The sequence below is a fragment of the Watersipora subatra genome, chromosome 4 (assembly GCF_963576615.1).
Source record: "Watersipora subatra chromosome 4, tzWatSuba1.1, whole genome shotgun sequence".
Lineage (NCBI taxonomy): Eukaryota > Metazoa > Bryozoa > Gymnolaemata > Cheilostomatida > Watersiporidae > Watersipora > Watersipora subatra.
This window is the reverse complement of record NC_088711.1, coordinates 49,778,026-49,790,730: the sequence shown is the minus strand read 5'-3', so window position 1 is coordinate 49,790,730 and position 12,705 is coordinate 49,778,026. Positions and strand designations below refer to the sequence as shown.

Sequence of the window (12,705 nt, the reverse complement as noted above, 5' to 3'; positions counted from 1 at the left end):
GTCTGATCGACAGCTGGTTCGGGCTGAGTATCTGAAATTAATAGGTTACCAAGATAGTCACTTTCATCAATATCATAGCTACCTGTTTGAGGGACTTTCAAAAATTGAGCTGTCATAATAATTTTCAAATTATTTCTAAACTCAAGTGGTGTTGGAACTGGATTCTTGATCCTAACTGAGCTAAATAGATTCTCAAGACAATCTTGAGTAAATCTTGAAGTGAGAAGAAAGTTGTAAGACTGGAGTAATCCCTCACACATGTCAAGTATAGATGTTGTGGACAGAATCACACCAGTCTGCACGGGTTTCCAATCACCTGCACCTACCTTCAAACCTTGAATAACTACAATGAACTCTTTAAGTGACTCTACAGCTAAGTTGTACGATTCCATATTATTGTTAGATAAAGCCATTACTGGCTGCCTACTCGACATATAGTCAAACCATTTGTTACATTTTTCAATGAACCTTGCTGTTGACTCAAACTCATCTATCTCACCTTCTACATAGAGAACATTAAGCTCAGAATCTGGGCTTTTTGAATATTCAACCATGAGTTTCAATGCACAAGATACACTATGACTGAAAAAATTCAATGCATTATACACTTTCATTTTCTCAAAGTGACTAGGTTCTAGAGCAGATTCAGAAAGGTTAGGAGCAAGCCTCAACCCTTTGCTGCATTGGTAATCAATCAACCTTTTCACTGGCCTAATAGAGACACTATCAGAAGGCAAATTGTACTTCTGAACAATATCTGAAGGAAGCTTGAATGACCCATTACTGAGCAAAGATGCTTTCAGGTTTTTGATAAGGTGCGGAACATCTGCAAGAAAATATAGATGTTTGCTAGCATCACTAGGATGCGTAACACTTGTGCAAGGTTTGCAAAACTTGTTAACGATAATACCGAAGGCTGCCCACATAGCTCGATTAGAGGAACCCATATCTGAGGTAACAGATACTACATGTAAACCTATGCTCTCAGCATGACTGATAATGTCCAAGATGATTGGCTTGAAAACAGCTCATCGCACAGAATTACCTGTAAAGTAATAAGCTACTACCTGTTTCCACCTTGTTGCCAGCCCTGCAAGCATAGACATTGTTGTTTAATAAACTTTAGTAAACTAATTAATTTGCAACATATCTAAAATAACAGGAATAAAAGCAACAAAAACGAGTCACCGATTGTGACTTGAATCAAATTCCACATATTGACCTACGACTTCTGACTTGCAAGCTAGCCCAAAACCCGAGGATGCATACTCTCTATGACCGACATAAAAAACGATTTGCAACATGATTTCTGTTTGTTTGTTAATAAATCTAAGACCTAAGATTATACCTGCCAACATGAAAACAAGCCCATGCGTGGCTTTTCCTTTGTGTCCAGGTAAAGTTACATCACCCATGATGCTTCCGCTAGCTCGATCGTACTCTTTAGCTGGAGTAATCTGCAGCTCATCTAGTGTGAGGCAGCAGTCTCTATCAAAGGGAGACATTTTCTCAACCTGTGGACACTAAAGCCCTTTAGTCGCACCAAAAAGATTTCACATTTTAGCCAAAGATAATGCTATAATTTTAAATAGCCATTTTTGATTTAATCACCATGGGTTTTTCAGAGAGCGAAGCACCACATCTTAGTCTGTAATTACGGAACTTTACCTTAACTTTCATATACTCAAACACCCCCTTGAGTACACCAGATGAAAATGGAACTCTCTGCATATGTCTTTGGAGTGTTCTAATAGAAGGAAGTGGATGATTCTGCTCAAGCAACATGTTGTAGCCTGTGGAACCGCATGCAAATCTCAGTTGCAGACCTTTTTTAATGGTTCCCGGGCTCCATTTAAGTCCTCTTGTAGACTTTCGCCGAAGCGCTTCAAGCTGATCCTCATTAAACATTTGACCTACAGCTGACTCCGACTGCTTGAGCTTCTTTCGAAGATCAAAGCATCTCTTTCGTACCTTACACAAAAATAGTAGATCAAATTTAATATATACCCATTACATCAAACATCAAGTAATACACATCAGTATCAAATATAGCTTATAAAATCTACAAAAGTCTTATACCTTAGCATTCTGAGTTTCTACTGAAGCAATCTTTTTCTTCAAGGTGTTTATTGTATTCTGGTCATCTTCATTAATGCTAGTTGTATTCATTTCCACTAAAAGTAAAATGAAATAATTTTGTCAATGCAAGCTCAGTATATCTAGGCGCTGTAGTTAAGTTTTGATGAGTGGAAGATAGAGGAACATATAATCAGAAGGTGGTTATACAAGTTATGAGTTCTGTTAAGTTGTGCATATTAGGATTAGCAAAGTGTACAAATTAGATGTGAAAGAAGACACACAAAGAATTAGTAATGCACAGAGACAATGGTTAAGTCCCATCCAGAAGAATAAATTAAATCCCAGCACTCCTCACACACATTTCCACTGACTGTACTTACTTGCATGATCATCGCAAGCCTACTAACAGAAAATGTTATAAACACATATTACTCAAGATAAATGTAATTGTATGTCAAAGCAAACATGAACAAAACAAATTTGCAAACCAGGAGAAGATGGTGCCTCCAGAACTGAAACATTAGGTTCTTCTTCAGGCGTTGGGCATGGCTTACTGCTTGCATAGTCATGGTCAGAGGAATAAGCAATCGATGGCCCTGAGTCATCTGCACCTCGTTTTAAAGGTGGCTTTCGTCTTTTGGGAGCCGAACGATGTGGAAACAGAGTGGGATAAGCAAGATGCCGAAGTTTCTTCAAGCTATCTTTGCGGTTAGGCTCATACATCTGATCTTCAAAGTGTGCCTGAAAAGAAATATCTGTATATTAGTTAGGCCTATATTATGTTTATGCTGGTATTTATAGTTAACTTCAATAAACAGTTAAATCATGCGGAAGCTATGTTCACTATCAATGAATTCTGTAAATATAACACTTACGTGACAAAGTCGTGATGAAGAAGTGATGGTACCCTCTCGTCTCACCATTTGTATCCACTTAACTCGCAATGTGGCATCTCTTGGGAAGCAATGCATTGTGTAGCCGTGCTCAGATCTGTTTGTGCATCCTACTGCCCAGCAGTTAACCATTTTGATCTATTAATGGAGTGAAACTCCTTGATCTAATCTAATGCCACAAACAAGTTGATTGAAGGAAAGTTGACTGCTGCTACTACTACACTGCCAACTTTTAGTAACCTCTTTGTTGCACTTTGAGTTCAACACATACATACACACACCGATTACACTGAGATATAAAATATTAACAAATCAGCATGATCAATGTATGAATAGGTGTAGTTCTCGCACAAATAATGCTTAAAATTGCCACTTAGCTCCGCGTTTAAACTATGGTAATGACTTAGCATTTCAATCATAAAACATTAGGTTTAGATGAGGCTGAATGAACTAACAGCCCTTTAAAATATATATGGTAATGACTTAGCCTTCCAATCATCACAAAAAAATCTAGGTTTAGATGAGGCTGAGTGAACTAACAGCCCTTAATTTCCACAATAACAACTAAAATCCTATTAGAACAGTACAATCAAAGTGATAATTATAATAAATATCGTATATCACTTTGAGTACGGTACGGTAAATGGAACTAAGATGGCGACCATAGGGTCACGTGATCAACTTTTTTGCGTTACTAGCATGGCGCAACTCTTACACTCGATGGCTCTGGTGATCTTCAGCGGCTAATTAGTAAAAACTTCAGTCTAAGCTCATTCACTTGGAATTTCCAACAACTAATTACCTAGCGCTCTAGCGCAACATTGCGCTCTAGGGGGGAAGTGGAGAGGCTCACTAATCTAGTATTCCTTTTGCCTACCGCCAATGCAGTGGGCGAGAGATCCTTTTCTGCATTGAAGCGAATCCAAACATCAATGAGAAACACCATGGGACAGGCTGTTTAAATAATCTTCTAATACTAGAAATTCCCCTGTCATAGAGCCCACGACCAAAGTGATAATGGAAAAAGAAAGGGTACTGCTGGTTGAAAAATGCAATATTAGCAGTCAAATGGCACTGCAGTGCAATATGAGAACTGCAATGGTAGTTGCATTGGTAGCTGTAATGTACTGGGTGTAATTATGCACAACAAACAGTAATAATGAAAGGAAAAGATTATATGTTTATATCTCTCCTTGCAATAGGAGAAATGCAATATTAGAAGTAAAATGGCAAGCTGCTGTGTAATATACATGTATAGAAATATAAATATAATTATATATATTGCTAGGGAGCTGTATATCATTGGTCATAGCAACCAATATCAAGAAGTTGTGATATTTATCTAGATTTCTGTTTTATATCTAAAGAATTATGCTGAATTTAAAAATCTAAACGGATTTTAGCTGGTTGTCATACCTGGTTGTCATACCAGTTAGCTGGTAGTAAAAATATATGTATATCTATAAGAAAATGTAGGCCTATTACTTAATTTTTCAGATATTAAAAACGGCTTGGGAGTACCGCAATATTGATCACAGCCGTAGTATCGAGTTATTGACGGTTGGGCGACAGTCAATAGGGCGACAGACACTTAGGCGACACTTTTGGTTTGAAGGGCGACAACTTCAGACGGAAGGGCGACACAGCGGACAAACAGGCGACAATTTTGGACATTGAAGCGATAATTCTGAGGACAGGATTAATTCAAAATATTAAGTCCTGTTATGGCTTGTTATGTTGTTGTGAATTAATAGTGAACACTCATACCTGCCAACTCTCACGCATTGGGCGTGAGACTCACGCAATCACCCCAAAGAAAAAATTAAAATGCGTGAGATTTTTGCCTCAATTTCCACAATTTTATATATACTATCATTAATATATCAATTGCCTCAAAACCAAATCTCACGCATTGCCCCACTCTTAGGTTGGCAGGTCTGTGAACACTAACAAGACACCAACTTTATTGATGCCCAGATCGGAAATCTTGCATTAGTATATTTTTTACGCATTGCTCCACCTTATTTCCTTGGCATCTATTACCTGCTTATACCCTCATTAATCTGATTACATTATTCTTTTACACACAGTAGAATTCCATATTGTATTAATGAATGTACCAAATATTTATTTAATTGAGATATTTATTATTTAAAAAACTGCTGAGATTAATCTGTCTTTAATCGCCCAACTATTCTTCTGTTCATCCTTTTCCACAAATTTAACTTTAGAGTCTGTCAACTCCACACGCTCAGAAGTCATTTAGCCAGTTACTATTTTCTTTTTCACTTTCTTCCTTGAATGCTTGGAAAAACTGGCAAGTTGCTTATCAGTGTGGCAAAAGTCTGAGATTCCTTACCGCCTAATTTATAACATCATAGATGTACCAACTTTTTCAACCCCTTTGAAGCGATGCATTCTTGAGTCACTAGCATACCGCTGTTGATGAGTCATTATACTACCTTTGGCTCATGTATCATGTATTAGGACCCTCAGTAGTAGATCTCAAATTAATGTATATTTTTGTTCTGATTGCAGTATGAAAATAAATACATACATACGAGTTTAGCTTTATGCATTTTAATAAATTTGCTTTTTGGTACATTTATACAAATAGTAAAGCTGATTTTTATCATATATAACTTTTAAAAATACGTATATCAATAGTTTGCAGCATTAATTTTTTTTACAATGACTTTATTCTGATTGATACGATGTAGATAAACCCATCTAGCGATAGAACTTCTCTTTCCTATCTAGAATGACGAGATCAGGTTCACGGTTATAAACTAGCAACTGAATATTACTTTCTACTAATTCTAAACCTTACATGAAAATATAATTTGAATTACAGGAGTATAATTGTACACAGTGACTCGCAGGTGTTCGAATGCACTTGCACTTCCAATCATACACAAAAATAATTGCAGGAAATTCCCTACACCACTATTTAATAAAGTTGTCATTAAAGTTCAAGCCGATGGCTGTCTATGTAATATCTTCCCATCTTTTCTGAAGTCTGTCCTTTGTTAAAACAGTCGCGTATAAAAAAGATGCCATGGTGTGGCACGTGGCAGCATTAACCTGCAACTGAGTATATATCACAAAGGTCTTTGAGGCGTTGATCACTCCTCATTGTCTCAAACTATAGGTTGTGTGTGCCATCGGGATCTGTGACAAGGGTAATTCGGTCAAATATCTCAAGTGACTCTAGGGTAACATGGCATCAGGACCGGTTGATTTCTTTGCTTGGAATGGATCATTTCTCCATAAGCTTTCTGTGATGCTGTTTAGTCTTCTTGCAACAAGCTGCAGAAGTTAGTAAAATATGGATATATCTTAGACACCTACAATGTATGTCAGAAAAAGCCTTCATTCTTCATACTCAAATAAAATCTCAACAAACATAGATCAGTGTGAACCGCAATTTAGCCTATTGAGTCTGCATTATAATGACATTGAATTATTATCATAATTGTAAAGAAACAAGGATAAGGAAATCATTATTTCCACAAGTAAATGAGAAACCACAATAATAGGGAATTGTCTTTTCATCTTACACAAAAAGCAAACTCTTCTCCCAGCTACTGTGAAGTTCGACGAACGAAACCATAAAACTATTTTTTCTCGAGGTAAGATAACTCTAAAGTTTCAATAATCAGAGACAAGATTGTTGACAATTCAGTCGAGAATGTGACTTTTCGAAGTTTTGAACAAACATGCTGATACAAAAACAAGTTTTGGTGTTTTAATTGAATAAGCTAAATGCATTTTTTAGAAAAAAACCTTATTATTTTGTTAATTGTCTGGGCTAGCATAATCAGAGAAATCCCAATCCCACCAATGGCGTTTAAAATGCATGTTGCAATTTTGATTTATAAAATATTCTGTAAAAAAAAACATTAACACTGTCAAGGCTATGTTTCAAAAATATACGTAAGCATTGCACACAACGACAGCATCTCATAGTTTGTCAGTACATTACCTTGTCTTCAACCAAACAGCAAACCAATTTGTCACCTTTTAGTCTAGAATTGTCGCCGGTTTGTCTACCGTGTCGCCTTTCCGTTTGAAGTTGTCACCTTTCAAACCGAAAGTGTCGCCTAAGTGTCTGTCGCCCTAGTGACTGTCGCCCAAAAGCCCAGTTACCGTAGTATCATCAACAAAATCTTTAGTAAATAATAATAACAGTAACATATTGCACCCTATCGGTCACTATATACTTTGATATTGTAAATTCGAATGATTGTTCTTATAACTCTTTATTTTAAAATTTTTATAAATCTTATAAAATCGAATAATTTTTCTTACAATTAAATATTGTAATAATTTTATAGGTAATACTGTAAGAATCGTTAAAAAAATATCATCGTCATTTCGTTTACTTTCACTGTTTTGGACACGAGTTGGAATACCAAAGTACTCGTTATAAGTGTCCATATGTCAGAGTCCCGTAGAATCGGCAAAAAACAAACGATAACTTTTCAGTACTTTTACGTTAATTACAGAAACCTTCAGCAATTAAACAATGCTGTAGACTAGTGAAATGTGCACGTTTTCTTTTCGTGAAATAGGCACGACTTAATAGTTCTACTATTTGTCGCACGGCCTTATTGGCGTTTCGTTGGCCGGCCTTAATTTTGATTAGAAAAAGCTTGGCAAGTTTTTATTTCGATTTTAGACCAAATTAATCTGTCTATTAATGTATAATCCGATCAGATGGGTTAGTTTTAGGATATTGCGGTAACCTTTCAAAGATTTGGTAACATATTTAAAAAGGTTTATATGTGTTTTGTATCGTTATTATACTTAAACGACTCTACACAAAAATGGTTAAATTTGTTGATAAGATTTCAGTACAAGGGTTTGCGACGGCCGTTAATGAATAATTTTCGTAAGATTTATGATAAATCTCCCAACCAATCGCTTCACTCGTGTTTTGTCGTAGGATTACACATATATGTTGAAATAGATACAGAATCAGTTGTAAAAGATTTGTCATAGACACATTGACGGAACAAAAGCTTTTTAAAAGACAAGTGTCAAGCTATAACAATCAATCTTCTATGTACACATGTACATGTATGTTTGTGTTTGCAGGCCAAGATTGTTGCTCATTGTATTCCTAGGTGGCCATAATTTAAGCATAGTATGTTTTAAGCAAGCCAAGTAATCTTTTTGTTGTCTTTCCCTGGTGCATGTAATATATTATTTAAACTTATTTTTTGTAACTGAAACAGGTTCTCTTAAATTTAGTTTTTTAAAAGACAAGTGTCAAGCTATAACAATCAACCGTTTATGTACACATGTACATGTATGTATATTCATGAATATAAATGTAAATATACATATATATATGGTTACAACTCAAAAGCATGCAACTTTGTAGCTAGCTCTCTTTGCAAGACTTGAAATGACTCACCTTGGCAGGACCTGGATATCTACCTTAAATAATACAAGATACGCTTTAAAATCCTCTAATTTTGCTCTTAATTCTCAAAATTTTCTCGGGGAGAGGGCCCTCGAACCCCCCCTCCCCCCTTCTTTGAGAGGGCGGTTCAGCTCCTCTCCCAGACCCTCCCTGCACGGCCGAGCCGGGCCTTCGGCCCTCTGGCATCTACTAATTGACAGTCTCCTGACCACTTTTTCTTTGGACAATACAGCCCTGTGATGCTTGATGCTAACTGAAGAGCAGAGGCTATGATTCAACTTATTTAATTAATGTAGCTGCTGGTCTATATCAAATTTGCTAAAAACTGAAATTTTACACCGGAAAATGGAGTTGCATCCCCACTCTGTAGTAATATTTATCCTGCCTACTAATAGAATCCTTTTGACTAGTTTTAGACTTCACCTTAAATAACAACTATGAGCAATCAATACAACTCACCAAGAGCTGCGGATATTACTACAGATATATTATGATGAACATATAGTATGTATAGTATTATATATTATAATAAAAAGGGAAGGAAATAAAATTTGAAAAAAGAAATTCTTAAGTCATGTACAAGTAAACATGGGCTATGTGTAAAAAATACAGAGGATATAATAAAGCAAGTTTCTGTCACAATTAATGCAAAAGGAAAAACTGAATGTCGAATGATAAAAGTTGTGCCTGAAACATGGAACCAAAAAGGAATAATCTAAGCACTAACAGTGGTATTAAAATTATCACTTTTGACACAAAGGTTTACCCATAAAATAGCTAGGAAAAAATTACATTCATGCAGGTAGAGATTATAGTTTATAAATGCTGTATGTAAGGGTGATTTGGTTTTTCCTGGTATATTGTGTAAAGTATACCCACTGACTAGGTGTAACAGTCCTGCATTTGCTCGTGGTCACTTAGTGAGTTGTATACTACACCTATGTTGTTGTAGTCCATAGCAAAGCCAGTATAGTTAGTCTCAGCACCTTATATGGCTTTACGCATATTCAATGACTTGGTGTGATACTCACGTGCTTGTACATAGTCACCTAGTAAGTCGTATACTGAACCTATGTTGTTGTAGCTAGTAGCGATATCAGTATGGTTAGCCTCAGCACCATATATAGCTTTCCACCTATCTAATGACTTAGAGAGATATTCTAGTGCTTGTCCATAGTCACCTTGTGAGTTGTATACCAAACCAATGTTGTTGTAGTTAGTAGCAATATTGGCATGGTTAGCCTCAGCCCCATATATAGCTTTCCACATATCCAATGATTTGGTGTAATACTCTAGTGCTTGCTCATAGTCACCTTGTGAGTAGCATACTGAACCTATGTTGTTGTAGCTAGTAGCAATATCAGTATGGTCCGTCTCAGCGCCATATATGGCTTTACGCATATCCAATGACTTGGTGTAATACTCTAGTGCTTGCCCATAGTCACATAGTGAGTTGTATACTAAACCAATGTTGTTGTAGCTAGTAGCAATAGCAGTATGGTTAGCCTCAGCTCCATATGTAGCTTTACGCATATCCAATGATTTGGTGTGATATTCTAGTGCTTGTCCATAGTCACCTTGTGAGCTGTATACCAAACCTATGTTGTTGTAGTTAGTAGCAATAGTGGTATGGTTAGCCTCAGCACCATATATAACTTTCCACATATCTAATGACTTGGTGTAATATTCTAGTGCTTGTCCATAGTCACCTAGTGAGTTGTATACCAAACCTATGTTGTTGTAGTTAGTAGCAATATAGGCATGGTTAGCCTCAGCCCCATATATAGCTTTCCACATATCTAATGACTTGTTGAAATATTCAAGTGCTTGTCCATAGTCACCTAGTGAGTTGTATACTGAACCTATGTTGTTGTAGCTAGTAGCAATATCCGTATGGTTAGCCTCAGCACCGTATATACCTTTACGCATATTCAACGACTTGGTGTGATATTCTAGTGCCTGTCCATAGTCACCTAGTGAGTCGTATACTGAACCTATGTTGTTGTAGCTATTAGCAATAACACTATGGTTAGTCTCAGCACCATATATAGCTTTACCCATATCCAATGACTTGGTGTGATATTTTAGTGCTTGTCCATAGTCACCTAGTGAGTTGTATACCAAACCAATGTTGTTGTAGTTAGTAGCAACATTGGCATGGTTAGCCTCAGCCCCATATATAGCTTTCAACATAGCTAATGACTTGGTGTGATATTCAAGTGATTGTCCATAGTCACCTAGTGAGTTGTATACTGAACCTATGTCATTGTCGTTAGTAGCAATATCCGTATGGTTAGCCTCAGCACCATATATAGCTTTACGCATATTCAATGACTTGGTATAATATTCTAGTGCTGGTCCATAGTCACCTAATGAGTTGTATACCGAACCTATGTTGTTGTAGCTATTAGCAATAGCAGTATGGTCAGTCTCAGCACCATATAAAGCTTTACGCATATTCAATGAAATGGTGTAATATCCTAGTGCTGCTCCATAGTCACCTAGTGAATGGTATACTGAACCTATGTTGTTATAGCTACTAGCAATATCAGCATGGTTCTCATCACCAAATATAGCTTCATGAATATCCAATGACTTGTTGTAATACTCTAGTGCTTGTCCATAGTCCCCTAGTGAGTTGTATACTGAACCTATGTTGCCGTATGCTGCAGCAATAACAGTAAAGTGAGTCTCACCACCGTATATAGCTTTATGCATCTCCAATGACTTGGTGTAATATTCCAGTGCTTGTCCATAGTCACCTAGTGAGTTGTATACTAAACCTATGTTGCTGTAGCTAGTAGCAATATCGTTATGGTTAGTTTCAGCACCATATATGACTTTATGCATCTCCAATGATTTGGTGTAATATTCCAGTGCTTGTCCATAGTCACCTAGTGAGTTGTATACTGAACCTACGTTGTTGTAGCTAATAGCAATAGCAGTATGGTTAGTCTCAGCACCATATATTACTTTACGCATATCCAATGACTTGGTGTGATATTTTAGTGCTTGTCCATAGTCACCTAGTGAGTTGTATACCAAACCTATGTTGTAGCTAGTAGCAATACCTGTATGGTTAGCCTCAGCACCGTATATAGCTTTACGCATATTCAATGACTTGGTGTAATATTCTAGTGATTGTCCATAGTCACCTAATGAGTTGTATACCGAACCTATGTTGTTGTAGCTGGTAGCAATAGCAGTATGGTTTGTCTCAGCACCATATAAAGCTTTACGCATATTCAATGACTTGGTGTAATACTCTAGCGCTTGTCTATAGTCACCAAATGTGTTGTATACTGAACCTATGTTGCTGTAGCTAGTAGCAATGGCAGTATGGATAGCCTCAGCACCATATAAAGCTTTATCCATATCTAATGATTTGGTGTGATATTCTAATGCTTGTCTATAGTCACCTAGTGAGTGGTATACCAAACCGATGTTGTTGTGGTCTACAGCAAGGTCAGAATGAACATTTTCACCGTACAGGGCTTGGTCCATCTTCAAAGCTTTTGTGTGATACTCAATTGCCTTGTCATATTCACTCAGACCAAAGTACACTAAACCAATGCTTTTGTATGCCTCTGATGTATCTCTGTTGTTATCATCAGCCTCCTTGAACAAGCCTCTGCTACCTGATATCTCTACATCCTTCTCAGCCTGAGACAGAGATAAGATATATTTGCTAGGAAACCCATTATCAACCGTTGTATACTTTAACATGTTCTTAGTCTTTAGGAACTGCAGTATAACATCGCATGTTACCAACATAACAATTTATAACTTCCGTGAAGTGGAGTGCTAAAAAATACTCACGCTAAGTTACTAAGCTTAGTCAATTTAAGTATACTATATTATTATCTATATATTAAGATAATAGCGTGTGAGCTCACCGAGAGCTCCACTTTTCAGTAATATCTCCTATGAAAAAGCCATATTTTTTGTGCTTCTGTTTGTCTGTCAAAGTAATGGTTACAGGTTGGATACTCTAATGGACACTCTAACCTCTGCGCTGATCAGCCACCTTCTGGTGTTTAAGATTACCGTAAAACCTCTAATTGAACGCCACCTATATTTGAACGCCACCTCCAATTGACCACCACCCTGAGAGAAGGGTTGAAAAATAGACCACCACTCTCCAATTGAACGCCACTTCCATTTGACGCAACTTTGACATTATTTGATCTTTCCGAGCCCTTATTATCAACTGATCAGTAGAAAAGTGTACACAAAATCGTATTAATAATGAATCGTTTATATCAATAACAATTAATTCTATCGTTGCCCAATTCCAAAGCT

General features: G+C 36.8%; 2 protein-coding genes and 1 pseudogene across 2 annotated transcripts in view; all 3 read right to left on the bottom strand.

The window, feature by feature from the left end:
* Positions 1-12,705, bottom strand: part of LOC137395051 (dolichyl-diphosphooligosaccharide--protein glycosyltransferase subunit STT3A-like) — a 349,554-nt pseudogene that overhangs the window by 174,857 nt on the left and 161,992 nt on the right.
* The window catches only part of LOC137395053 (dolichyl-diphosphooligosaccharide--protein glycosyltransferase subunit STT3A-like), a 164,017-nt gene that overhangs the window by 13,111 nt on the left and 138,201 nt on the right, over positions 1-12,705 (bottom strand). The gene's annotated exons all lie outside the window — the stretch shown is intronic.
* On the bottom strand, positions 9,391-12,129 carry LOC137393007 (tetratricopeptide repeat protein 28-like). Its single transcript, XM_068079386.1, has one exon. The coding sequence runs from the start codon at positions 12,127-12,129 to the stop codon at positions 9,391-9,393; it is 2,739 nt and encodes a 912-aa protein (XP_067935487.1).